The sequence below is a fragment of the Phalacrocorax carbo genome, chromosome 28 (genome assembly GCF_963921805.1).
Source record: "Phalacrocorax carbo chromosome 28, bPhaCar2.1, whole genome shotgun sequence".
NCBI classification, from domain to species: Eukaryota; Metazoa; Chordata; class Aves; order Suliformes; family Phalacrocoracidae; genus Phalacrocorax; species Phalacrocorax carbo.
In genome coordinates this window covers 2,204,006-2,229,823 of record NC_087540.1, presented here as the reverse complement: position 1 = coordinate 2,229,823, position 25,818 = coordinate 2,204,006, and the positions used below count along the sequence as shown (strand labels likewise).

General features: G+C 53.4%; 7 protein-coding genes and 1 pseudogene across 12 annotated transcripts; 5 read left to right on the top strand and 3 right to left on the bottom strand.

Annotated features, from left to right (window-relative positions):
• Positions 1–3,342: 3,342 nt before the first annotated feature.
• Positions 3,343–3,573, top strand: LOC135318239 (keratin-associated protein 20-1-like). The gene has a single exon (XM_064475357.1). It carries the CDS (start codon positions 3,343–3,345, stop codon positions 3,571–3,573), a length of 231 nt encoding a protein of 76 aa, XP_064331427.1.
• A 2,987-nt stretch (positions 3,574–6,560) lies between these two features.
• LOC135318186 (claw keratin-like) lies at positions 6,561–7,004 on the bottom strand. 2 transcript variants are annotated; one of them, XM_064475144.1, is made up of 2 exons: positions 6,743–7,004; positions 6,561–6,706 (listed from the first exon to the last, which is right to left on the bottom strand). In XM_064475144.1, exons 1-2 carry the CDS (start codon positions 7,002–7,004, stop codon positions 6,561–6,563), a joined length of 408 nt encoding a protein of 135 aa, XP_064331214.1. The 2 variants fall into 2 exon arrangements, with proteins under 2 accessions (XP_064331214.1, XP_064331213.1); XM_064475143.1 differs by having other exon boundaries at positions 6,561–7,004.
• Positions 7,005–8,604: 1,600 nt separating this feature from the next.
• LOC135318160 (claw keratin-like) lies at positions 8,605–9,635 on the top strand (annotated as a pseudogene).
• Positions 9,636–10,753: 1,118 nt separating this feature from the next.
• Positions 10,754–11,197, top strand: LOC135318102 (claw keratin-like). 2 transcript variants are annotated; one of them, XM_064474940.1, is made up of 2 exons: positions 10,754–11,015; positions 11,052–11,197. In XM_064474940.1, the coding sequence occupies exons 1-2, from the start codon at positions 10,754–10,756 to the stop codon at positions 11,195–11,197; spliced, it is 408 nt and encodes a 135-aa protein (XP_064331010.1). The 2 variants fall into 2 exon arrangements, with proteins under 2 accessions (XP_064331010.1, XP_064331009.1); XM_064474939.1 differs by having other exon boundaries at positions 10,754–11,197.
• A 3,085-nt stretch (positions 11,198–14,282) lies between these two features.
• Positions 14,283–14,726, bottom strand: LOC135318104 (claw keratin-like). 2 transcript variants are annotated; one of them, XM_064474944.1, is made up of 2 exons: positions 14,465–14,726; positions 14,283–14,428 (listed from the first exon to the last, which is right to left on the bottom strand). In XM_064474944.1, the coding sequence occupies exons 1-2, from the start codon at positions 14,724–14,726 to the stop codon at positions 14,283–14,285; spliced, it is 408 nt and encodes a 135-aa protein (XP_064331014.1). The 2 variants fall into 2 exon arrangements, with proteins under 2 accessions (XP_064331014.1, XP_064331013.1); XM_064474943.1 differs by having other exon boundaries at positions 14,283–14,726.
• Positions 14,727–16,357: 1,631 nt separating this feature from the next.
• On the top strand, positions 16,358–16,801 carry LOC135318101 (claw keratin-like). Of its 2 annotated transcripts, XM_064474938.1 has the most exons (2): positions 16,358–16,619; positions 16,656–16,801. In XM_064474938.1, exons 1-2 carry the CDS (start codon positions 16,358–16,360, stop codon positions 16,799–16,801), a joined length of 408 nt encoding a protein of 135 aa, XP_064331008.1. The 2 variants fall into 2 exon arrangements, with proteins under 2 accessions (XP_064331008.1, XP_064331007.1); XM_064474937.1 differs by having other exon boundaries at positions 16,358–16,801.
• Positions 16,802–19,886: 3,085 nt separating this feature from the next.
• LOC135318100 (claw keratin-like) lies at positions 19,887–20,330 on the bottom strand. Of its 2 annotated transcripts, XM_064474936.1 has the most exons (2): positions 20,069–20,330; positions 19,887–20,032 (listed from the first exon to the last, which is right to left on the bottom strand). In XM_064474936.1, exons 1-2 carry the CDS (start codon positions 20,328–20,330, stop codon positions 19,887–19,889), a joined length of 408 nt encoding a protein of 135 aa, XP_064331006.1. The 2 variants fall into 2 exon arrangements, with proteins under 2 accessions (XP_064331006.1, XP_064331005.1); XM_064474935.1 differs by having other exon boundaries at positions 19,887–20,330.
• A 1,957-nt stretch (positions 20,331–22,287) lies between these two features.
• LOC135318096 (claw keratin-like) lies at positions 22,288–22,731 on the top strand. The gene has a single exon (XM_064474928.1). It carries the CDS (start codon positions 22,288–22,290, stop codon positions 22,729–22,731), a length of 444 nt encoding a protein of 147 aa, XP_064330998.1.
• The last annotated feature ends 3,087 nt before the right edge of the window (positions 22,732–25,818 follow it).

Below are 25,818 nucleotides of genomic sequence, written 5' to 3'. Positions count from 1 at the left end.
ATTGTGGGTATTATGTTCTCTCTATGAGTGTCTGCTGTTTCTCGAAAGACCATAAATGAGCAGACACTAGTTCGGGAATCAATTCTGCCAGTTTTGCTGTTGAGACAAGACACCATGGAAGAAATCCTTCCCTTGTGCAAGTCAGCAGTGCTCTGCTGAAAAAAAAGCTTGTTTGTTTGGACCCATGTCCGTGCCTTAATTCCCAGTTGAATATCTACTTGTTTTTTGTTTGAAATAATTGAAAAAATGTAATGCATTGTCTGCTTCAAAATAAAGAAACCCGAAATGCTTCAGCATATCATAAAATAAGGTAATTTCTCACAGTGCATGGCTAGATGAGACAATCTTCTAAGCTTATGTGGGCATCTTAACATCCCATTTTTAACAAAAAAGAACTGTACTTGCATGGCTGTGAAATCACAGCCTTTGCTTTTAAAGTATAACCGCCACCTCTATAGTAACATAGCAAAAACACAACAACTACACGGCAATAAAGACAGTGCAGTAAGTTTGACTTACCAAGTTCAGTGAGGATGTAAGGCTGGAGATGCGAGTGGAGAGCCCTGAATTTCTCTCCCTTTTATATGTCTATCTGACCAAGCCTACTGTGCTTTAAACTCATATTCATCACAAAACAAAGTTCTTATTCACGTCATTCCTTCAGTTGATGTAATTGTTTTTCTTGTTTTGTGATCATTAGTCAGTTCTTGGCTTCCAAAAGCATGACATTGCACTGCAGTTTTCTTTCATGTTCAGACTTCCTGGGTCAATTATATTTGTAGAATTAGTGTGGTGAAATCTGAGTTATATCAGGAAAGGGAAGGAAGGGTATTGAGAGAAGAACTGATGGACGTTCACAAGCCCAGTTTTGGGGGAATGGACAAATTTCAGTACGTGAAGCCTGCAATGACCCTGGATTATTTTGAGGAAGAAAGAATTTCAAATTTTTTGCAGAAATTATAATCCCTAGAAAGCATTTCTTGTTTGGTCGGGTTTTATTTCAAAATCAAATTTTTAGGTTGGAATATTTGTATTATGTGTATTTATCATTTTGTTTGTATTATTTCCAGCTCAAAAGCAGAAGTTCAGGAAAGGTGTTTGGATTACAGGACAAGCCTGGTCTGTATCTCGCTGAAATCAATATGTGTGGATGTGCTAATTGTATACTGTAACCTCCCACAGGAAAGCCATTCTGTAGAAAATCCAATTAACTTTCTTGCTATGCTCTATCGGTTGCATTTACCAAAATTCAACAGCCACCTCCTAAGCCTATGCAGAAGGAAACTGCATTCCTTTTTGGTGTAAGAACAGTGGAAATATTTTTGAATAAGAAAAAGAGTTGGTGACTTTATGAGAACCATAAACAAGGTAGCGATCAATAATAAATCTAGAGGCTTTCAAGCAGAAATAACGAAATCTGAAATTTCCAAGCTTTCCAACATATATGAAATAAACTTACAAACTCAGTCTTCTGGAGACCCAGCTCAAACGGGGCAAAATTAATTGGGTAAAAAAATAGCTGCTTAGTGATTGTTTACACTTAGAAAAGGATTCACCCAGGGGATCACGACAAGGAATAAGATAAAACAAACCGGAACGTATCTCTGTAATAACTGTAGTTTTCCTGAGAAGTTTCCCAAACAATAAATATGGCTTGATGTGACTTCTTAATGTTGTTGAGGTGTTTAACATAATGCTGTTAATGACGGTGAATAATGCTGAGCTCTGTGAATGTGACCTGGTGAGCAGCAACATCCTAGTCTTCCCTGGTGACCTTCACCTCAAAACACTGCTGTTTACTCGCACCTGAAGGAAGGATAATAACAGGCATGTCAGATGTTCTGGGCCTTTCTCTAAATTTTGAATGTCAAAGCCTTCATTAATACTTATTAAAGATTTACATGTACAAAGAGATTTACTATTTAAATATTAATACTACGTTACTGGAAAACGCCCCATTGTTATGTAACACCGTTTCTAAAAACGTATATCAGGTTATCCTGTTTTTATGCTTTATTAAGGTTGTAATTTATAGCTTCAGAATTGGGTCTCTGAAAGGTTTTCCTCTAAAAATGTCTCACATACATACCACTTTAATGCTTACAGACCAATTTTCTAGCTGAATCAATCGTCAGAGCAATATCTTACTGCATGATGGCATCAAATCAAAGAAATGGTCTTCCCCCCTTTGCTAGTCACGGGAAATGTCGGAAGGGATTGGTAAGAATGTGCTGTTTCACGTGTCATTAAAGTTATGAAATACATGAAAAGGAGAGGCTACCCCTTCCAGAGGTATTTCAGAAAAAAATAAAAAGCACAACAAAGTACACGGGCCAACATCCATGGTGATGCTGGTCTTCCAAAAATGACGTTCGCTAATTTGTACATCTTTGCATGTTCTGTTGGCTTGTTGCTGTACTGAAAAGGTGAATTCAGCATGATGATACCAAGGCTTAATTGCCATATATAGTTTTGAGATGAAAGAAACCTGGAGGGTGTAGCCTGCATGTCACAGTGCTGGACCAATAATCAGAAACCCTGGGGAAAACCGGTATATCAATGAGAAGGAGTCATGAGGGAAGCAAAATATGTTTGTTAATTGGAGCTGACCCAGGGTGCAGACATGCCTCTCACGCTCTGGGCGGGACTGGACACTCTATAAAAACCCGCACCGCTGAGAATAATGCATTCGCTTCTCCTGCCTTATCCTTCCTGCAGAAGTGGGTAAGTCAGGATACATTCAGAAAACCTAGTGAATAATGGAGAGATGTATTTTGTATTGTTTTCCCCCTCTTTCCCCCCCTCGCAGTTACTAATCTATAAGTGCGGTACATTATTGTATTGGGAATTAAGGTTGTGATTTGATGAGAATTATTAATATGTAAGATGTTCTTTCCTCCCTGGATTTTCATTAATATTTGAGTGCTTGAAACTGTGTCAGTCCTGTGCATATCCCTCTTCTCCCTTAACGTCTTTATCTCAGTATGGCTATGAAGGATGTTCCAGTTTATTTCCTGATGGTTCCCTTTGGACACAGGCATCGTGGTTCACAATCCCAGATCCCATCAAAAGCCATGGGTGCAGCCAGTGGGGCTGTAGAGGAAAGCTCAGAAAGGCTGGTCAGGATGGAGGAGTATGGAGAAAACCCAGCACTAAAAGTCAGGATAGAACAATAGATGAGCACGGAGGGTGCTGGGCAGTGTCCTTGAGTTTGCTGGCGCTCTCTTCCTTCCCTGCATGTTTGCTGCATTTATTTGAGATTTCCTTGCTCTTGGATTCATTGCCTTACAGGCTTTTTCTTCCCCACGGTGTTTCAGGCTTGCCTCCCTCCATCGCACCAAGATGACTTACTACTACCAGAACCAGTGTGAGGACTCCTGCTACTCTCCCTGCAGCTACGGGAGCGTGTACAGCTACCGGACCTACGACTGTGGAAGTCCTTGCGGCTACCGTGGCTACGGGGGTCTGTGCGGTTATCGGGACTGCTACCCCTCCTACAGCTACCGCTACTGCTACCCCTACTCTTCTCGCTACGTCCGTAGATACAGCTATGGGAGCTGCTACCCCTGCTAAATCCAGAAGGATTTAATGGGAAATGAGGACTGAGAATTAATTACTGAATTCATGGCTGCTGTTAGGGGAAGGGCTTGCGGAAGCGCTAAATCCAGGACTGTGACTGAAAGCCGTAGTCTTTTGGAGAGCTCAGTGTTTCTGTAAAGCTTCTTCAATGTTCTTCCAAAATGTTTTGTCTTCCTTTTTCCCTGCTTGCTTCTTAACCCTACATGGGTCTGGCGGTGTAAAGGAAGCCAGGCTTACTAAGGATTAACATGGGTAAACAACTTCTTAACTCATTTATAGCTCTTTCCCAGCTACCATTAATGAAATCTAGAGTGTACCTGCCCTAGCCTTCCTATGGATCTGTTTCTGACTTAACTGCTTTTGAAGCTATACCAGCAAAACGGTACATTATCTGATCTGTTTCATTGGATTTAAAGCAAGTGGAAAAGTTTGAAAATGGAAATTGATAGTCAAATACTAAGCTGTAGCGACAAGAATGTTACCAATGAAACTGGGAGATTTTCTGCAGATATAAATTAATCTCTGTACACACTCTTTCTGCTTCTGCTTTCTGTATTATTTTAGATTATGAGCTTTATTCTTATTAAAAATGTTATAGCATCACAACTTGTCCCTGTTTTTCTTTTTCTGACTTGAATGTACACAGATTTTTGTCACTTGCTTGGTATGTTTTACGGAGCCTTACTGCACCCTGTAGCTTTTATGAATGTCAGCTGAACCTAAGCACACATTTTGCAAACTAATAACCCAGTAGTGTCTCAGAAAATGAAGTCACCCATTCTGGATTTTCCTAGGAAGGATTTTGAAATATTCCCTTAAATTTGCCTTAGCATCACAGTGCACGTGCAGACATTGGCCACAACAGCACCACATCTTAGTGATTTGTAAATGCACAGACCGCCTGCTGGTAATCCCAGATTAATTGAGGAATAAGCCAAAAAGTTGGAAGAAAACCCCTTTCTCAAGCGCTTTTGTGCTGGCTGTGTCTGGGACCCTTTCTGGCTTTAGAGACCTGATCTGTTACAGAGCAGAAAATTGCACTTTCCTTTCACTTTATTAAGTGCTGGTAAGGAGAAGTGTTTGCAAGTGTTACTGCAAGGCTCCATTTGAATGCTAATGAAACGGCGTGAAGTTCCCAGGCTGGGCAATCACACAGCTGTTATTAGGGTGAGATCCCTTGACAAAAGTCTGAAGCGACTCTATTATTCATGACTGAAGTACCTAACTGACAGCAGTAGTAACCTCTTAATAGTACGATGCTGCAACACAGTCTAGGCATTAAACAGCCAGTGAAGTGCTTTGAAAGCCCTGTTAAACCCTAGAACTCCTCTTACTGTGAATGTAATTGCTGTCCTTTGAACACACACACAGAGACACTTTGAGGGCAGTTTCGCAAGAGGAACAGAGCTTAATTGGGCTACAATACAAAATATGAATACAAAATTCATTTAAAATCTTTGCAAGTAAATCTTTGTGTTACACTTCAGCAGCTTTCAGGATGGAGCCTTCTCATGGCTTCTGAGGGGCTCTGTTCATAGGAAAGCACTCACTGACTTTGATGCCTGGCGTGTTCCCTGCAGAAGCACAGTCCAAGTTGCTTTTCAACCTGTATCTTGACATTAAGGTCTATAAATTTAGCTGGAACCAGCCACAAGTTCCATTTTTCATTAGCTAAATCTGTTAAATAAAATCTGGAAAGTTATGAATAAGTACTAAGTAAAAACTGAAAAGTAGTGTCTCAGATTGTACAAGTAAGAGACAATGTTAACTTAAAATAATTGCTAACATCTCAGTAGTTCTACAGACTGTTTATGGATTCAGCTGCTTTAACAGGGGACCTTGTTAAAAGAAAGAGTTAGAAATTTGTGGAATGCCACACACATATATGTTTATTCTAGTCCAGGAAATTTTAAGATAAGACTAGAAAGAAATCCAAATTTCTGGGATGAGAAGGCAAAGTAACTAATCGTAGGGTCTGGTTTGTACAGAGCCACATTTGAATGAAAAATTTGAAGGTTATAAAATCACATTCCGACTAAAGCGTATATTGAAATGTCTCAACATGTACTTTTGAGGTGACTATTATTCAATGGCAAAGCACCTGACAAGAGCAGTCAGCTTTTAATACAGTAATAACACACTATATATGTATAAAATAGTTACGAGCGTCTGAGTACTGCTTTGAACTTCTCAGACTATTGAGCGTGGAAAAATGCAAAGACATTGTATATTTCTGTTTGAGAAAAGAACCACAAAGTAACAAATAAATTCGCCAGTATTTTCTCCTTCGAAAGCTATCCCTTACAACCGGGCTAAGAGCTTGTTTGTATCTGTCGTGTGCTACAACACAAGGGTGCCTACTGCAAGCTGTTGAACCTCTTAGAAATCACGGTTGCTAACCCATGTGCCATCTGATATTTAACCCTCTGTCTTGAGCTTCATTATCAAGATAATCCTAGCTAACATGGAAAATCAGAAGAGCAAACTCATACAAACCAACCAAAAGCCAAGTTACTGATGCAATGCAAATTCTTTAATGTGGATGAAAAATGCAATAGACAGTGACAGCAGGAATCAAAACGACACAGAAACAATGAATTGGAAACACAAAAATCATAAGGCTGCAGCAAGGCACAACCCAGGGCTCCACCCCAAAGATTCCCCCCCCTCCTATTGCCGCTTGGGAGTCTCACACCCGGGCAGAGCAGGAGAGACTCGCATCTGAGGATGACTACAGCTTCGTTGTATCTCAGAGAGAGGGGAGCTTTGGAGGCAGTGCTGGAAACCCTGAAGCCACCAGCTTAAGATCTGCAAGGTTACTCTGTGCAAATAAGCAAGGACTGTAAAGTTCAAGTAGCTGCTGTGTCACAGCCTAAAGAGGGGCTGAAAGCTCTGTTCTGCATCTGGTGGTGGAAGACAAGAGGTGCTCCTTGTGGAGACGGAGTGCAGATGCAGCACTGAACTCCATGGATGTTTGGTGTTTAGCAGGGCCCGCAGCTGCCACTGAGGTACCTGTGGCCTCGGCGCCAGCCGCCATATCCGCAGCTCCCATAGCCTCCGTAGCCCCCATAAAGACCATAGCCTCCATAGCCTCCATAGCCTCCATAGCCTCCATAGCCACCAAGGCCTCCATAGCCACCAAGGCCTCCATAAGCCCCATAACCCCCAAAGCCTCCAAAACCACCACGGCCTCCAAAAGTGCCGCCGTAGCCCCCTGCCACGCCGGGCGCTCCTGCCGAGCCAACAACGCTGTACTGCGGGAAGGAGCTGAGGATGGGCCCGGGGAAGGTGACCACCGAGGCCGGGGGCTGGATCACCACCGTGGAGTCGGGGCACTGCCGCACACAGGGCTCGTTGGCGGTGTCAGCCAGCGGGGCCGGGGCGGCCACCCCACAGGGAGAGACACACAGGTTGGAGCAGGACATCTTTCAGGCAGACTCAGGGAACCCTGGAAAACACACCTGTGATCAGGGAAGGGTACGGGGAAGGGGCTGTGTTGAGGGATGCAGGGAGAGATGCCCAAGGATCTTCCAAGAGCTGGACTTACCCGGTTGATGAGGAGAGTCAAGCGGAGGAAGGTGGATAGAGTGCTGTGAAGGGCTCAGCTCTTTTATACGTATCCCAGTCTGCCCCAGGGCATCAGCCAAGGGGTGGGGGTGGAAAACACAGGTAATCATGAGATCAAGTGGAGAAGCGTCATGACACAGATTGTGATGCGAGACATTTATATCCCTCCTCATTTGGGACATTGGCGTGCAAATGGGCCCTAGAGAAGAACGAGGTGATGGGAGGGCCAGACCATGACATATCATTACATGCAAGACAACGTGCTGCTGATGTTGCTGACCTGGCGTCACCAATAAACCCTGATCTGGCCCTAATCCCCCCACTTTGCTTACATGGAAGAGTCCTGACCATCTGCAAAAGTGCTTTGCAATCCTGTGCACAAACCATCACGCCTGTCATTACCTTTCTTTTACAAGCTGGTACAGCAACATTGGAATGTTGGCAAAGTCCGAAGCCTTTTCCCCTGCCCAGGGTGGCTCCCAAGTGCTCACCATCTCCCAGTGCTGGCAAGAGCTGGGGGCTCACAGAGGCTGGGGAAATCTCTAAGGCTTGACCTTTTTCAGACCCTTGCAGGGTATTTGGAGCTTGCAGGTCCCCATGATGAAAATACAAAGAGCAGGCTGCCTGACATGCCCGTGCTTGCAGAGAATGCGGGCACGTGCAGCCTGCCTCGCTGTGGCTGCTCAGGCAGGCAGCCCTGGCACAGCCCTTGCTGCCCAGTTGAGTAACCTTGTCCCTCTAGAGAGGGCTTGGGGAGGACCATGCTATGCCATGCCCCACACTGCTTCACTGAGGTTGGTGTCTGCTTCACAGCACCCACCGTGGGCCGGTGCTGGTAATCCTGGGCTGTGAGGCACATGCTGACAGTGCAGAGGACACCAGGCATCGCCCTGCAGCCTCAGGGCAGCTTTTCTGCAAAGGCTCCTGCAGTGGGCTGTGGTGAGGTGTAAAAGCTGTCACGGCCCCAGGCTTCCCTCATTTCACGTCCCAACTGCCTTGACTTGCCAGCCTCGGTAAACTCACAGCCCAGTTACTGGCACTGGCCCACAGAATGCACAGCCCTGGTAGCAGGCAGCCCGGGTGCTGATGGTGCTACTGAGTTGGGGATAAGAAAGCTCCCTGCTGCTGCTGGGCTAAGGAAGGGCATTACTTGCACGCAGTGTGGCCAGGACCACAGGGCAGCACTGACAGCCTCCTTGGTGGGCACGGGGCTGGACCTAGTGCCGGAGCACTGCAGGATGGGTGGCTTTGTCTAGACCAGGTGTAAGTGGTGGTGGGAGGGTGCAGGAGTGCGGGGCTGGCATGTGGCAATAAGCTGGAGGAATCATGGAGGCAGCACAGGGAGGTCGTGGGAAGATGTGCCCTGGGGCACCCACCTGTCTGGGAGCGCTGCGGAGCCCTGTCCATGCCAGCAGGTACTCTTAACTTGACTTCCAGCTTCACATCCTGAACAGGAGGATGTCTTCCTCCAGCCAGTGTGTCCCCTCCTGTGGGGTGGCCATCCCAGCCCTGCTGGCTGACAGCGCCTGTTGTGGTATAACCGAAGCCAGCAGCTAAGCCCCACACAGCCACTCACCCCCTCCCCTACAGTGGGATGGGGGAGAGAATCGGAAAGATAAAACTGAGAAAAATTGTGAGTTAAGATAAAGACAGTTTAAGAAGTAGAGCAAAAGCTGCACACACAAGTAAAACAAGAGGAATTAATTCATGCCTTCCCATGGGCAGACAGTAGTTCAGCCATCCTCCGGAAAGCAGGGCCCCGTCACATGTAACGGTTACTTGGGAAGACAAGTGCATTAACACTGAATGTCCCCTCTTTTATACTACGTCTACCACCAGCATTATATCATTCTGGGTACATGACATCATATGGTGTAGAATATCCCTTTGGTCAGTTAGGGTCAGCTGTCCCAGCTGTGCCCTCTCCCAAATTCTTGTGCACCCGGCAGAGGACGTGAAGCTGAAAAAACCCTTGACTAGTGTAAGCATTACTTCACAAGACCTAAAACATCACTGTGTTATCAACATTGTTCTCATAGCAAATCAAAAACACACCATTATACCACCTATTGTGAAGAAAACTAACTTTAGGACAGCCGAAACAAGGAAATGGACAACGAGCCCTGTGTGCAGCAGTGCCCTGACACCATGGTGGTGATCCAGCCCCCGGCCTCGGTGGTCACCTTCCCCGGGCCCATCCTCAGCTCCTTCCCGCAGTACAGCGTTGTTGGCTTGGTGGGAGCCCCAGCATGGTAAGGGGCTATGGTGGTACATTTGGAGGCTACGGCAGTTTTTGAGATTCAGGGGGATATGGGGTGTATGGAAGCCTTAGAAAATATGTGTACTATGGAAGCCTTGGTGGCTATGGAGGCTATGGAGGCTATGGAGGCTATGGTCTTTATGGGGGCTACGGAGGCTATGGGAGCTGCGGATATGGCGGCTGGCGCCGAGGCCACAGGTACCTCAGTGGCAGCTGCGGGCCCTGCTAAGCCCCACTCTGGGTGCGGCTGCAGATGAAGGACAGCTCTGGAAAAGGCCCTGCTACGTCCCGACATGGTGCTCTGTGGAAGGACATGCCTCTGGCCTTGCTGTGCTCCAGAGCTTGGATGACTCGTGCCTGCCTGGGGCCCTGCTCTGCCTTTCCTCCTGCCCCCCGCCTGAGCATCCCTTCAAGACTCCCTGCCCCCTGACGACAGAGACCCGCACTGGCTGCCTGCTCCTGCAGCACGGCTGATGCTCACTCTCACTCTGCCCACTGTCAGGAGGCAGGGGAAGGCCCTCGACAGCGCCCCGGATTCTTCTACGTAAGCAATGTGAGGGATTATGAACAGATCAGGGTTTATTGGTGCCGTGAGTTCATCTACCGCAGCACCTTGTCTCTCCTTTAATGATGTGTCACTCTGTCCATCCCATCACCTTTTTCTTCTCCAGGGCATATTTGCACACCAATGTCCCCAATGTGGAGGGGTATAATTGTCCCACACTATCCGTGTCATGAAGCTTGTTTGCTTGAATTCATAATTACGTGGGGTTTTTGCAGCCGCCCCCTTGTTTGATGCCCCGGGCAGTCTCAGACATGTATAAAAGAGCTGAGGGCTTCGCAGCCCTCTGTTCAACGTCCTCCACTTGACTCTCCTGATCACTGTGGTAAGTCCAAGTCTTGTCCCTCTTTCCTTCCTCAGCAGAGGCTTTCTCAGGGCATCATTTGCTGTGTGCTCCACCACTCTTTCATAGTGCGTGGTTAGGATGTGATGGGGTGTTTCAGAGCCATGGAAAGGATGGGACTTTAACATTGTAGGTACAAGGCTCCCAGTGTACCAATGTGCTCCAAGTCCTTTGGGAGCTTCCTTTGCCATCTGTTTTGGAGGAGGAAGCTTTTCCTCACTCGTGTGGGCAAGTCAGGGCCAGGGACGATACAGGGAGCAAGGGGTTTCCACCAGCATTTCAACTCTGGAACATGTTTTTGCTCCGAATGCCCAAGATGATGCCGAGCATGTGCTGAGACACAGGATCCAAGTGCAAGAGAGCCAGGAGGGATTTGGGATCAGGTCCTGCACTGAACCGTAGCTCTACCTTGTCTTACAGGTCTAGTCCCTGAAACCGAAGGATGTCCTGCTCCAACCTGTGTGTCTCTCCCTGTGGGGTGGCCGCCCCGGCCCCGCTGGCTGACACCGCCAACGAGCCCTGTGTGCGGCAGTGCCCCGACTCCACGGTGGTGATCCAGCCCCCGGCCTCGGTGGTCACCTTCCCCGGGCCCATCCTCAGCTCCTTCCCGCAGTACAGCGTTGTTGGCTCGGCAGGAGCGCCTGGCGTGGCAGGGGGCTACGGCGGCACTTTTGGAGGCCGTGGTGGTTTTGGAGGCTTTGGGGGTTATGGGGCTTATGGAGGCCTTGGTGGCTATGGAGGCCTTGGTGGCTATGGAGGCTATGGAGGCTATGGAGGCTATGGAGGCTATGGTCTTTATGGGGGCTATGGAGGCTACGGGAGCTGCGGATATGGCGGCTGGCGCCGAGGCCACAGGTACCTCAGTGGCAGCTGCGGGCCCTGCTAAGCCCCACTCTGGGTGCGGCTGCAGATGAAGGACAGCTCTGGAAATGGCCCTGCTACGTCCCGACATGGTGCTCTGTGGAAGGACATGCCTCTGGCCTTGCTGTGCTCCAGAGCTTGGATGACTCGTGCCTGCCTGGGGCCCTGCTCTGCCTTTCCTCCTGCCCCCCGCCTGAGCATCCCTTCAAGACTCCCTGCCCCCTGACGACAGAGACCCGCACTGGCTGCCTGCTCCTGCAGCACGGCTGATGCTCACTCTCACTCTGCCCACTGCCAGGAGGCAGGGGAAGGCCCTCGACAGGGCCCTGCTCTTCTCCCAACTCCCTCCTCCCCTGCACCTGCAATAAAAGCTCTGTTGCATCGCAATGTCGACTCCTGGTTGTTCTTCACCCCTCCTCTATACCCAATGCCCTGAGTGGCGACCTTTGCCCCTGGGCTGTCCCAGCCACCTCCCAACTGTGGCCTAAGCAAGGGCACCTGCAGGAGCTGCCTCGCTTCCTCCTGACTCCCCTTGCATCCTGGTTGAACCCCAGCCGGCTACTAAACACCACCCAGATGCCCCGTCGCTGTCCCCACGTGGGATGGTAGAAAGAATCAGGAGATGAAACAGGAGAAAGCTCGTGGGTTGAGATAAAGGCAGTTCATTATGTAAAGAAGAAGCCACACGCCCAGTCAAAGGAAACCTAGGGATTCACTCACTACTTCCCACCAGCAGGCAGGTGTTTAGCCATCTCCAGGACAGCAGGGCCTCGGTATCTGCAGCTGTCACTTGGGAAGAGTAAGACAAACTCCATCAGTACGAACACCACCTCCTTCCTACTGCCTCCCCCAGCTTTCAATGCTCAGCACGATGTCACGTGGGATGGAATATCCTTCTGGTCACTTGGGCTCCGCTTTCCCAGCTGCGTTGTCTCCCACATTCTTGTGCATCCCCATCCCACTCGCTGCTGGGCAGCTGTGAGAAGCAGAAAACTCTTTGACTCTTTCTAAGCACGCCTAAGCAATAACGAAAACATCCCGGAATCCGCAGCACTGTTTCCAGCAAAATCCAAAACATAGCCCCATACTAGCTTCTGTAAAGAAAACTAACTCCATGCCAGCCCAAACGAGCAAACCTTGGCAGCACGTCCCTCCTCCAGACAGTCACTTGCAGCAGGGCTCGTGCGCTTCTCCTTCAACAGCAGCTTCTCCCTCTTTGCCTCCCTGTCTTCTCCCCACTTTGGGCTCCTGCTCTGCGCAGCCCAAGAAGAGCTGCTGGGCCCCACCGTGAGTTTGCCGCCCACTCTGGCCATTCCCCACGGGCTGCCTGCAGCCCCCGAGCTGTGGGGATGAGGATGCCCATGGAGCCACTCCAAGGGCAAAGGCCCAGCTCAGAGCCGCCTGGGAGGCCATGGCTCCAGAGGGGAGAGGGTGAGCAACCCCCAGCACCTCCCCAGATGCCTTGCCTCCATCCCCTCCACATTCCTGCACCCCTCCACCATTGCCTCATCCTGTTTTTCTGTCATCTTCCACTGCTCCTTGGAGCACTTCTGATGCTCTCTTGCCCCCAGTGCTTGACCAGAAGCTCTTCCCAGCACTCCCTGAATCACCCACCCACCGCCTGGGGACACGGCTCTGCCTGGAAACGACAAGAGAGCTGCCCACAGACTGCTGCTCTGGACAGACCTTTGATGGCCCTTGGCTGCCCTCCCTCACCAGCCAGCCCACTGAGCAGCCCACGCTGCCGCAACCCCCCAGAGCACCCACCCACAGCAGCTGTCATCGGGTCACCAGAACCCCCTTCCACCACTGTGCCCTCAGCAGACGTGCCGGGGCCATCGCGTGAGCCAGGACACGGTGGCTGGCCAAGAGTCAGTGCAGGGGAATCTTGGTAGATGTGAGCATGGGCAGAGACTGAAACACCTCGAGGCAAAGAGAAGTCGTGCAGCTTCAGTCAGGTGGTGGAAAAAACACCTGCCTGCTCGTGTGCTTTTGCTGCCCGTTTTCCCATCCTCGGTGTTCACACCTGCAGATGAGGCTTCTTTCTCTGAGCTCCCCAGCAGGGACCAACGTGCTGCCACACTGCCCTTCCCCATGGCTCTGGCTGGAGCCGTCTCTGCCCAAGACTACCTTGCCGTGCTGAGATGACTAGGGCAGAAGATACTTGGGGAAGGGAGGGATCTCAGGAGGGTAGGCCGTCCAACCTCCTGCTCTCAGAGCTTTGTGCTTCTTCTGACTGGATAGCCGTGGCCATTTCAAGGCTCTGAGAGGAAACTTGGGAAGGCTTGGCTGTGTCTGCCTTAGCCCTTCCCACCTCTAGGTGGGCACAGGGGCATGGCGATCGTGTGGCAGCAGCCCTGCACATGCAGTGGTCGTCTCCATTTCCCTGGATGTCCACATGTGGCTGATATCAAGGCAATAAAAGGAGGTAATGCCAGGCATGCTGGTTTTGCAGAGGATTTGGAAGAGCTTCTGCAAGGCACCTATGGCACTCTCCCATATTCAAGGTGGGCTTTGGGAAAGTACGGTGTTTATTGCTGGTGGGAGACCAGAGGAAGCTCTGTGGGATGTGCTCTACAAAACACAGCTGGGACTGTCATCATCAGTCACAGCACTCTGAGCAAGCGGCCCCAGTGCTCCAAGGCCACCACCATGGGAGACTCAGGCAGCCCCGACCAACACGTCCTGAGCTCTGGGGGAAGTGGGGAGTGAGAAGAAGGAAGGGTGAAAGAAATCCGGGAGTCGACATTGCGATGCAACAGAGCTTTTATTGCAGGTGCAGGGGAGGAGGGAGTTGGGAGAAGAGCAGGGCCCTGTCGAGGGCCTTCCCCTGCCTCCTGGCAGTGGGCAGAGTGAGAGTGAGCATCAGCCGTGCTGCAGGAGCAGGCAGCCAGTGCGGGTCTCTGTCGTCAGGGGGCAGGGAGTCTTGAAGGGATGCTCAGGCGGGGGGCAGGAGGAAAGGCAGAGCAGGGCCCCAGGCAGGCACGAGTCATCCAAGCTCTGGAGCACAGCAAGGCCAGAGGCATGTCCTTCCACAGAGCACCATGTCGGGACGTAGCAGGGCCATTTCCAGAGCTGTCCTTCATCTGCAGCCGCACCCAGAGTGGGGCTTAGCAGGGCCCGCAGCTGCCACTGAGGTACCTGTGGCCTCGGCGCCAGCCGCCATATCCGCAGCTCCCGTAGCCTCCGTAGCCCCCATAAAGACCATAGCCTCCATAGCCTCCATAGCCTCCATAGCCTCCATAGCCACCAAGGCCTCCATAGCCACCAAGGCCTCCATAAGCCCCATAACCCCCAAAGCCTCCAAAACCACCACGGCCTCCAAAAGTGCCGCCGTAGCCCCCTGCCACGCCGGGCGCTCCTGCCGAGCCAACAACGCTGTACTGCGGGAAGGAGCTGAGGATGGGCCCGGGGAAGGTGACCACCGAGGCCGGGGGCTGGATCACCACCGTGGAGTCGGGGCACTGCCGCACACAGGGCTCGTTGGCGGTGTCAGCCAGCGGGGCCGGGGCGGCCACCCCACAGGGAGAGACACACAGGTTGGAGCAGGACATCTTTCAGGCAGACTCAGGGAACCCTGGAAAACACACCTGTGATCAGGGAAGGGTACGGGGAAGGGGCTGTGTTGAGGGATGCAGGGAGAGATGCCCAAGGATCTTCCAAGAGCTGGACTTACCCGGTTGATGAGGAGAGTCAAGCGGAGGAAGGTGGATAGAGTGCTGTGAAGGGCTCAGCTCTTTTATACATGTCCCAGTCTGCCCCAGGGCATCAGCCAAGGGGTGGGGGTGGAAAACACAGGTAATCATGAGATCAAGTGGAGAAGCATCATGACACAGATAGCGATGCAAAATATTTATGGCTCTTTTTCTATGTGGTTATTAGTGTGCAAATGGTCATTGGAGGGGATAGGGCTGACGAGAGGGATGAACTGCGATACTCATGTTGTATTTACAGTCCCTGATCTGTCCCTAATCCCCACACTTTGTTGACATTGAAGAGTCCTGACTATCCTAAAAGTGCTTTGCAATCCTCTGCACAACCTGTCATTACCTCCCCTTTTACAAGCTGGTAAACTGGGGCACTGGGAGGTTTTGCAGAGGGAAAAGCCACTCCACACGCTCAGAGTGCCTCCCAAATGCCCACCATCTCCCAAAGCCATTGTCGACTGGGGTCCCTTCCAGGTAACAGGTCAGGGGCATCCCTCGGCCTTGGCCATCTCCATGGGCATGCTTGACATGGTGTGTTTGGGAGTGCCCAGTTAACAGCCATGCAAGAACCAGGGGCACTCTTTGATGTGTGGGGCAAAGACCCATACACCCGGGGCCTCAACACAAACGTGGCTGGGGAGTGGTGAGATCAGGAGGCAAGGTCGTGTGGGAGAGGAGACACGCACAGGGGAGCTGGAGGGCAGGAAGGGGACGCGGACACTCTCGGCTTCCATGGACACGTGTCTCTGAGCATGGTCCTCCTCAAGCTGCCTCTGGCGGGACTCAGCTACTCCGCTGGGCATTGAGGGCTGTGCCAGGAGAGGCTGGCCGAACACCTGCAGAGAGCCAGGCTGCATGTGTCCCCACAGGCACATGCGGAGGGACTCTGAGCACCGCTGGCTCTGGTGCGTGACTGGGCTGTTGCTGCGGGCTATGACTACAGGAGCAGCAGCGTGGTGCGAGGCAGTTGGGCACTCCATATCCTGAACGGTGCATGGGAGTCTTAGAGGTAGTCAAAGTGGGGGATTTCGGACAGATTGGGGTTTATTAGTGCTGTGACATCAGCTACCGCAGCACCTTGTCTTTCATGTAACCGTGTGTCATGGTCTGACCCTCCCATCACCCCTATCCTCTCCAAGGACTGTTGGCACACCTTTAACCGCATATAAAGAGGGATATAAATTTTTTCATCAGAATGTGTGTCATGACGCTTCTCCACTTGATCTCATGATTACCTGGGGTTTGCACCACCAAACGTGGCTGATGCCCTGGGGCAGACTGGGATACGTATAAAAGAGCTGAGCCCTTCACAGCACTCTGTCCACCTTCCTCCGCTTGACTCTCCTCATCAACCGGGTAAGTCCAGCTCTTGGAAGATCCTTGGGCATCTCTCCCTGCATCCCTCAACACAGCCCCTTCCCCGTACCCTTCCCTGATCACAGGTGTGTTTTCCAGGGTTCCCTGAGTCTGCCTGAAAGATGTCCTGCTCCAACCTGTGTGTCTCTCCCTGTGGGGTGGCCGCCCCGGCCCCGCTGGCTGACACCGCCAACGAGCCCTGTGTGCGGCAGTGCCCCGACTCCACGGTGGTGATCCAGCCCCCGGCCTCGGTGGTCACCTTCCCCGGGCCCATCCTCAGCTCCTTCCCGCAGTACAGCGTTGTTGGCTCGGCAGGAGCGCCCGGCGTGGCAGGGGGCTACGGCGGCACTTTTGGAGGCCGTGGTGGTTTTGGAGGCTTTGGGGGTTATGGGGCTTATGGAGGCCTTGGTGGCTATGGAGGCCTTGGTGGCTATGGAGGCTATGGAGGCTATGGAGGCTATGGAGGCTATGGTCTTTATGGGGGCTACGGAGGCTACGGGAGCTGCGGATATGGCGGCTGGCGCCGAGGCCACAGGTACCTCAGTGGCAGCTGCGGGCCCTGCTAAGCCCCACTCTGGGTGCGGCTGCAGATGAAGGACAGCTCTGGAAAAGGCCCTGCTACGTCCCGACATGGTGCTCTGTGGAAGGACATGCCTCTGGCCTTGCTGTGCTCCAGAGCTTGGATGACTCATGCCTGCCTGGGACCCTGCTCTGCCTTTCCTCCTGCCCCCCGCCTGAGCATCCCTTCAAGACTCCCTGCCCCCTGACGACAGAGACCCGCACTGGCTGCCTGCTCCTGCAGCACGGCTGATGCTCACTCTCACTCTGCCCACTGCCAGGAGGCAGGGGAAGGCCCTCGACAGGGCCCTGCTCTTCTCCCAACTCCCTCCTCCCCTGCACCTGCAATAAAAGCTCTGTTGCATCGCAATGTCGACTCCTGGTTGTTCTTCACCCCTCCTCTATACCCAATGCCCTGAGTGGCGACCTTTGCCCCTGGGCTGTCCCAGCCACCTCCCAACTGTGGCCTAAGCAAGGGCACCTGCAGGAGCTGCCTCGCTTCCTCCTGACTCCCCTTGCATCCTGGTTGAACCCCAGCCGGCTACTAAACACCACCCAGATGCCCCGTCGCTGTCCCCACGTGGGATGGTAGAAAGAATCAGGAGATGAAACAGGAGAAAGCTCGTGGGTTGAGATAAAGGCAGTTCATTATGTAAAGAAGAAGCCACACGCCCAGTCAAAGGAAACCTAGGGATTCACTCACTACTTCCCACCAGCAGGCAGGTGTTTAGCCATCTCCAGGACAGCAGGGCCTCGGTATCTGCAGCTGTCACTTGGGAAGAGTAAGACAAACTCCATCAGTACGAACACCACCTCCTTCCTACTGCCTCCCCCAGCTTTCAATGCTCAGCACGATGTCACGTGGGATGGAATATCCTTCTGGTCACTTGGGCTCTGCTTTCCCAGCTGCGTTGTCTCCCACATTCTTGTGCATCCCCATCCCACTCGCTGCTGGGCAGCTGTGAGAAGCAGAAAACTCTTTGACTCTTTCTAAGCACGCCTAAGCAATAATGAAAACATCCCGGAATCCGCAGCACTGTTTCCAGCAAAATCCAAAACATAGCCCCATACTAGCTTCTGTAAAGAAAACTAACTCCATGCCAGCCCAAACGAGCAAACCTTGGCAGCACGTCCCTCCTCCAGACAGTCACTTGCAGCAGGGCTCGTGCGCTTCTCCTTCAACAGCAGCTTCTCCCTCTTTGCCTCCCTGTCTTCTCCCCACTTTGGGCTCCTGCTCTGCGCAGCCCAAGAAGAGCTGCTGGGCCCCACCGTGAGTTTGCCGCCCACTCTGGCCATTCCCCACGGGCTGCCTGCAGCCCCCGAGCTGTGGGGATGAGGATGCCCATGGAGCCACTCCAAGGGCAAAGGCCCAGCTCAGAGCCGCCTGGGAGGCCATGGCTCCAGAGGGGAGAGGGTGAGCAACCCCCAGCACCTCCCCAGATGCCTTGCCTCCATCCCCTCCACATTCCTGCACCCCTCCACCATTGCCTCATCCTGTTTTTCTGTCATCTTCCACTGCTCCTTGGAGCACTTCTGATGCTCTCTTGCCCCCAGTGCTTGACCAGAAGCTCTTCCCAACACTCCCTGAATCACCCACCCACCGCCTGGGGACACGGCTCTGCCTGGAAACGACAAGAGAGCTGCCCACAGACTGCTGCTCTGGACAGACCTTTGATGGCCCTTGGCTGCCCTCCCTCACCAGCCAGCCCACTGAGCAGCCCACGCTGCCGCAACCCCCCAGAGCACCCACCCACAGCAGCTGTCATCGGGTCACCAGAACCCCCTTCCACCACTGTGCCCTCAGCAGACGTGCCGGGGCCATCGCGTGAGCCAGGACACGGTGGCTGGCCGAGAGTCAGTGCAGGGGAATCTTGGTAGATGTGAGCATGGGCAGAGACTGAAACACCTCGAGGCAAAGAGAAGTCGTGCAGCTTCAGTCAGGTGGTGGAAAAAACACCTGCCTGCTCGTGTGCTTTTGCTGCCCGTTTTCCCATCCTCGGTGTTCACACCTGCAGATGAGGCTTCTTTCTCTGAGCTCCCCAGCAGGGACCAACGTGCCGCCACACTGCCCTTCCCCATGGCTCTGGCTGGAGCCGTCTCTGCCCAAGACTACCTTGCCGTGCTGAGATGACTAGGGCAGAAGATACTTGGGGAAGGGAGGGATCTCAGGAGGGTAGGCCGTCCAACCTCCTGCTCTCAGAGCTTTGTGCTTCTTCTGACTGGATAGCCGTGGCCATTTCAAGGCTCTGAGAGGAAACTTGGGAAGGCTTGGCTGTGTCTGCCTTAGCCCTTCCCACCTCTAGGTGGGCACAGGGGCATGGCGATCGTGTGGCAGCAGCCCTGCACATGCAGTGGTCGTCTCCATTTCCCTGGATGTCCACATGTGGCTGATATCAAGGCAATAAAAGGAGGTAATGCCAGGCATGCTGGTTTTGCAGAGGATTTGGAAGAGCTTCTGCAAGGCACCTATGGCACTCTCCCATATTCAAGGTGGGCTTTGGGAAAGTACGGTGTTTATTGCTGGTGGGAGACCAGAGGAAGCTCTGTGGGATGTGCTCTACAAAACACAGCTGGGACTGTCATCATCAGTCACAGCACTCTGAGCAAGCGGCCCCAGTGCTCCAAGGCCACCACCATGGGAGACTCAGGCAGCCCCGACCAACACGTCCTGAGCTCTGGGGGAAGTGGGGAGTGAGAAGAAGGAAGGGTGAAAGAAATCCGGGAGTCGACATTGCGATGCAACAGAGCTTTTATTGCAGGTGCAGGGGAGGAGGGAGTTGGGAGAAGAGCAGGGCCCTGTCGAGGGCCTTCCCCTGCCTCCTGGCAGTGGGCAGAGTGAGAGTGAGCATCAGCCGTGCTGCAGGAGCAGGCAGCCAGTGCGGGTCTCTGTCGTCAGGGGGCAGGGAGTCTTGAAGGGATGCTCAGGCGGGGGGCAGGAGGAAAGGCAGAGCAGGGCCCCAGGCAGGCACGAGTCATCCAAGCTCTGGAGCACAGCAAGGCCAGAGGCATGTCCTTCCACAGAGCACCATGTCGGGACGTAGCAGGGCCATTTCCAGAGCTGTCCTTCATCTGCAGCCGCACCCAGAGTGGGGCTTAGCAGGGCCCGCAGCTGCCACTGAGGTACCTGTGGCCTCGGCGCCAGCCGCCATATCCGCAGCTCCCATAGCCTCCGTAGCCCCCATAAAGACCATAGCCTCCATAGCCTCCATAGCCTCCATAGCCTCCATAGCCACCAAGGCCTCCATAGCCACCAAGGCCTCCATAAGCCCCATAACCCCCAAAGCCTCCAAAACCACCACTGCCTCCAAAAGTGCCGCCGTAGCCCCCTGCCACGCCGGGCGCTCCTGCCGAGCCAACAACGCTGTACTGCGGGAAGGAGCTGAGGATGGGCCCGGGGAAGGTGACCACCGAGGCCGGGGGCTGGATCACCACCGTGGAGTCGGGGCACTGCCGCACACAGGGCTCGTTGGCGGTGTCAGCCAGCGGGGCCGGGGCGGCCACCCCACAGGGAGAGACACACAGGTTGGAGCAGGACATCCTTCGGTTTCAGGGACTAGACCTGTAAGACAAGGTAGAGCTACGGTTCAGTGCAGGACCTGATCCCAAATCCCTCCTGGCTCTCTTGCACTTGGAACCTGTGTCTCAGCACATGCTCGGCATCATCTTGGGCATTCGGAGCAAAAACATGTTCCAGAGTTGAAATGCTGGTGGAAACCCCTTGCTCCCTGTATCGTCCCTGGCCCTGACTTGCCCACACGAGTGAGGAAAAGCTTCCTCCTCCAAAACAGATGGCAAAGGAAGCTCCCAAAGGACTTGGAGCACATTGGTACACTGGGAGCCTTGTACCTACAAGGTTAAACTTCCATCCTTTCCATGGCTCTGAAACACCCCATCACATCCTAACCACGCACTATGAAAGAGTGGTGGAGCACACAGCAAATGATGCCCTGAGAAAGCCTCTGCTGAGGAAGGAAAGAGGGACAAGACTTGGACTTACCACAGTGATCAGGAGAGTCAAGTGGAGGACGTTGAACAGAGGGCTGCGAAGCCCTCAGCTCTTTTATACATGTCTGAGACTGCCCGGGGCATCAAACAAGGGGGCGGCTGCAAAAACCCCACGTAATTATGAATTCAAGCAAACAAGCTTCATGACACGGATAGTGTGGGACAATTATACCCCTCCACATTGGGGACATTGGTGTGCAAATATGCCCTGGAGAAGAAAAAGGTGATGGGATGGACAGAGTGACACATCATTAAAGGAGAGACAAGGTGCTGCGGTAGATGAACTCACGGCACCAATAAACCCTGATCTGTCCATAATCCCTCACTTTGCTTATGTAGAAGAATCCTGGGCATCTTGCAGAAGATTGCTGTGCCAACCACACCACACGCAGCAGCAGGCTGGACTCATGCTCAGAGCCAGCAGTGCCAGCGTGGCTGTGGCTGTGAGGAGCGTGGTGAGCTGCAGCCTGTCTCTCTGCAGGTGCTTGGCCATCCTCTCCTGGCATGGCCCTCAGTGCCCAGCTGAGTAATCGACTCCTTCCAAAGAGGGCTTGGGGAGAACCATGCTGAAGGAGCTGTGAGTGATATGGTCCCATTGCTACCCTTCTGCTCCTCTATATGTCTCCCCATCAGAAGTCTCCTGTGATCTATCCCACTGCCATGTCCATTGCTTCGCTATGAGGCCCTGTGTGTTTAGTGTTCCATCAAACATTGGATTCACCACAACTACCCTATGCATACTTTCTAGTGAAACTGGGACCTAAAAGTCCTATTGTCCCGCAGAGCCTTAGGGGTGGGCAATTCAGAGAGATGTCTCAGGAACCCAAGACTGTAACATGCACAGCTATTGCTGGCATCCAAACGTGGTGGGAATTTGGGACGTACTCTGAGCGTGTTGAGTGGCTTTTCCCTCTGCCCAACCCCTAGTGCCTCAGTATAAAAGCTTGTAAAAGAGGAGGTAATGACAAACAGTCACAGGACAGTAAAGCACTTCTGCAAGATGTTTAGGACTCTTCCATGTAAGCAAAAGAAGGGATTAGGTACAGGTTGGGGATTAATGGTGCTGCCTTGCCAGCTAGAGCAGCACCATGTCTTTTATGTGAAAGGTAGTCATGCTGTGTCCCTCCCATCAACCCTACCTTCTACTGGGACAATTTCCATGCCAAAACTACTAAATAAAGAGGGATGTAATTTTTTTGCAACACAATATGTGTCATGATGCTTCTCCACTTGATCTCATGATTACCTGGCGTTTGTACCACCACCCTTGGCTGATGCCCTGGGGCAGACTGGGATACGTATAAAAGAGCTGAGCCCTTCACAGCACTCTATCCACCTTCCTCCGCTTGACTCTCCTCATCAACCGGGTAAGTCCAGCTCTTGGAAGATCCTTGGGCATCTCTCCCTGCATCCCTCAACACAGCCCCTTCCCCGTACCCTTCCCTGATCACAGGTGTGTTTTCCAGGGTTCCCTGAGTCTGCCTGAAAGATGTCCTGCTCCAACCTGTGTGTCTCTCCCTGTGGGGTGGCCGCCCCGGCCCCGCTGGCTGACACCGCCAACGAGCCCTGTGTGCGGCAGTGCCCCGACTCCACGGTGGTGATCCAGCCCCCGGCCTCGGTGGTCACCTTCCCCGGGCCCATCCTCAGCTCCTTCCCGCAGTACAGCGTTGTTGGCTCGGCAGGAGCGCCCGGCGTGGCAGGGGGCTACGGCGGCACTTTTGGAGGCCGTGGTGGTTTTGGAGGCTTTGGGGGTTATGGGGCTTATGGAGGCCTTGGTGGCTATGGAGGCTATGGAGGCTATGGAGGCTATGGAGGCTATGGAGGCTATGGAGGCTATGGTCTTTATGGGGGCTACGGAGGCTACGGGAGCTGCGGATATGGCGGCTGGCGCCGAGGCCACAGGTACCTCAGTGGCAGCTGCGGGCCCTGCTAAGCCCCACTCTGGGTGCGGCTGCAGATGAAGGACAGCTCTGGAAATGGCCCTGCTACGTCCCGACATGGTGCTCTGTGGAAGGACATGCCTCTGGCCTTGCTGTGCTCCAGAGCTTGGATGACTCGTGCCTGCCTGGGGCCCTGCTCTGCCTTTCCTCCTGCCCCCCGCCTGAGCATCCCTTCAAGACTCCCTGCCCCCTGACGACAGAGACCCGCACTGGCTGCCTGCTCCTGCAGCACGGCTGATGCTCACTCTCACTCTGCCCACTGCCAGGAGGCAGGGGAAGGCCCTCGACAGGGCCCTGCTCTTCTCCCAACTCCCTCCTCCCCTGCACCTGCAATAAAAGCTCTGTTGCATCGCAATGTCGACTCCCGGATTTCTTTCACCCTTCCTTCTTCTCACTCCCCACTTCCCCCAGAGCTCAGGACGTGTTGGTCGGGGCTGCCTGAGTCTCCCATGGTGGTGGCCTTGGAGCACTGGGGCCGCTTGCTCAGAGTGCTGTGACTGATGATGACAGTCCCAGCTGTGTTTTGTAGAGCACATCCCACAGAGCTTCCTCTGGTCTCCCACCAGCAATAAACACCGTACTTTCCCAAAGCCCACCTTGAATATGGGAGAGTGCCATAGGTGCCTTGCAGAAGCTCTTCCAAATCCTCTGCAAAACCAGCATGCCTGGCATTACCTCCTTTTATTGCCTTGATATCAGCCACATGTGGACATCCAGGGAAATGGAGACGACCACTGCATGTGCAGGGCTGCTGCCACACGATCGCCATGCCCCTGTGCCCACCTAGAGGTGGGAAGGGCTAAGGCAGACACAGCCAGGCCTTCCCAAGTTTCCTCTCAGAGCCTTGAAATGGCCACGGCTATCCAGTCAGAAGAAGCACAAAGCTCTGAGAGCAGGAGGTTGGACGGCCTACCCTCCTGAGATCCCTCCCTTCCCCAAGTATCTTCTGCCCTAGTCATCTCAGCACGGCAAGGTAGTCTTGGGCAGAGACGGCTCCAGCCAGAGCCATGGGGAAGGGCAGTGTGGCAGCACGTTGGTCCCTGCTGGGGAGCTCAGAGAAAGAAGCCTCATCTGCAGGTGTGAACACCGAGGATGGGAAAACGGGCAGCAAAAGCACACGAGCAGGCAGGTGTTTTTTCCACCACCTGACTGAAGCTGCACGACTTCTCTTTGCCTCGAGGTGTTTCAGTCTCTGCCCATGCTCACATCTACCAAGATTCCCCTGCACTGACTCTTGGCCAGCCACCGTGTCCTGGCTCACGCGATGGCCCCGGCACGTCTGCTGAGGGCACAGTGGTGGAAGGGGGTTCTGGTGACCCGATGACAGCTGCTGTGGGTGGGTGCTCTGGGGGGTTGCGGCAGCGTGGGCTGCTCAGTGGGCTGGCTGGTGAGGGAGGGCAGCCAAGGGCCATCAAAGGTCTGTCCAGAGCAGCAGTCTGTGGGCAGCTCTCTTGTCGTTTCCAGGCAGAGCCGTGTCCCCAGGCGGTGGGTGGGTGATTCAGGGAGTGCTGGGAAGAGCTTCTGGTCAAGCACTGGGGGCAAGAGAGCATCAGAAGTGCTCCAAGGAGCAGTGGAAGATGACAGAAAAACAGGATGAGGCAATGGTGGAGGGGTGCAGGAATGTGGAGGGGATGGAGGCAAGGCATCTGGGGAGGTGCTGGGGGTTGCTCACCCTCTCCCCTCTGGAGCCATGGCCTCCCAGGCGGCTCTGAGCTGGGCCTTTGCCCTTGGAGTGGCTCCATGGGCATCCTCATCCCCACAGCTCGGGGGCTGCAGGCAGCCCGTGGGGAATGGCCAGAGTGGGCGGCAAACTCACGGTGGGGCCCAGCAGCTCTTCTTGGGCTGCGCAGAGCAGGAGCCCAAAGTGGGGAGAAGACAGGGAGGCAAAGAGGGAGAAGCTGCTGTTGAAGGAGAAGCGCACGAGCCCTGCTGCAAGTGACTGTCTGGAGGAGGGACGTGCTGCCAAGGTTTGCTCGTTTGGGCTGGCATGGAGTTAGTTTTCTTTACAGAAGCTAGTATGGGGCTATGTTTTGGATTTTGCTTTGGAAACAGTGCTGCGGATTCCGGGATGTTTTCATTATTGCTTAGGCGTGCTTAGAAAGAGTCAAAGAGTTTTCTGCTTCTCACAGCTGCCCAGCAGCGAGTGGGATGGGGATGCACAAGAATGTGGGAGACAACGCAGCTGGGAAAGCAGAGCCCAAGTGACCAGAAGGATATTCCATCCCACGTGACATCGTGCTGAGCATTGAAAGCTGGGGGAGGCAGTAGGAAGGAGGTGGTGTTCGTACTGATGGAGTTTGTCTTACTCTTCCCAAGTGACAGCTGCAGATACCGAGGCCCTGCTGTCCTGGAGATGGCTAAACACCTGCCTGCTGGTGGGAAGTAGTGAGTGAATCCCTAGGTTTCCTTTGACTGGGCATGTGGCTTCTTCTTTACATAATGAACTGCCTTTATCTCAACCCACGAGCTTTCTCCTGTTTCATCTCCTGATTCTTTCTACCATCCCACGTGGGGACAGCGACGGGGCATCTGGGTGGTGTTTAGTAGCCGGCTGGGGTTCAACCAGGATGCAAGGGGAGTCAGGAGGAAGCGAGGCAGCTCCTGCAGGTGCCCTTGCTTAGGCCACAGTTGGGAGGTGGCTGGGACAGCCCAGGGGCAAAGGTCGCCACTCAGGGCATTGGGTATAGAGGAGGGGTGAAGAACAACCAGGAGTCGACATTGCGATGCAACAGAGCTTTTATTGCAGGTGCAGGGGAGGAGGGAGTTGGGAGAAGAGCAGGGCCCTGTCGAGGGCCTTCCCCTGCCTCCTGGCAGTAGGCAGAGTGAGAGTGAGCATCAGCCGTGCTGCAGGAGCAGGCAGCCAGTGCGGGTCTCTGTCGTCAGGGGGCAGGGAGTCTTGAAGGGATGCTCAGGCGGGGGGCAGGAGGAAAGGCAGAGCAGGGCCCCAGGCAGGCACGAGTCATCCAAGCTCTGGAGCACAGCAAGGCCAGAGGCATGTCCTTCCACAGAGCACCATGTCGGGACGTAGCAGGGCCTTTTCCAGAGCTGTCCTTCATCTGCAGCCGCACGCAGAGTGGGGC

Excerpts from the sequence above, each read along its gene's own strand:
- LOC135318239 (XM_064475357.1), top strand. The coding sequence starts at position 3,343 with ATGACTTACTACTACCAGAACCAGTGTGAGGACTCCTGCTACTCTCCC.
- LOC135318186 (XM_064475143.1), bottom strand. The coding sequence starts at position 7,004 with ATGTCCTGCTCCAACCTGTGTGTCTCTCCCTGTGGGGTGGCCGCCCCG.
- LOC135318102 (XM_064474939.1), top strand. The coding sequence starts at position 10,754 with ATGTCCTGCTCCAACCTGTGTGTCTCTCCCTGTGGGGTGGCCGCCCCG.
- LOC135318104 (XM_064474943.1), bottom strand. The coding sequence starts at position 14,726 with ATGTCCTGCTCCAACCTGTGTGTCTCTCCCTGTGGGGTGGCCGCCCCG.
- LOC135318101 (XM_064474937.1), top strand. The coding sequence starts at position 16,358 with ATGTCCTGCTCCAACCTGTGTGTCTCTCCCTGTGGGGTGGCCGCCCCG.
- LOC135318100 (XM_064474935.1), bottom strand. The coding sequence starts at position 20,330 with ATGTCCTGCTCCAACCTGTGTGTCTCTCCCTGTGGGGTGGCCGCCCCG.
- LOC135318096 (XM_064474928.1), top strand. The coding sequence starts at position 22,288 with ATGTCCTGCTCCAACCTGTGTGTCTCTCCCTGTGGGGTGGCCGCCCCG.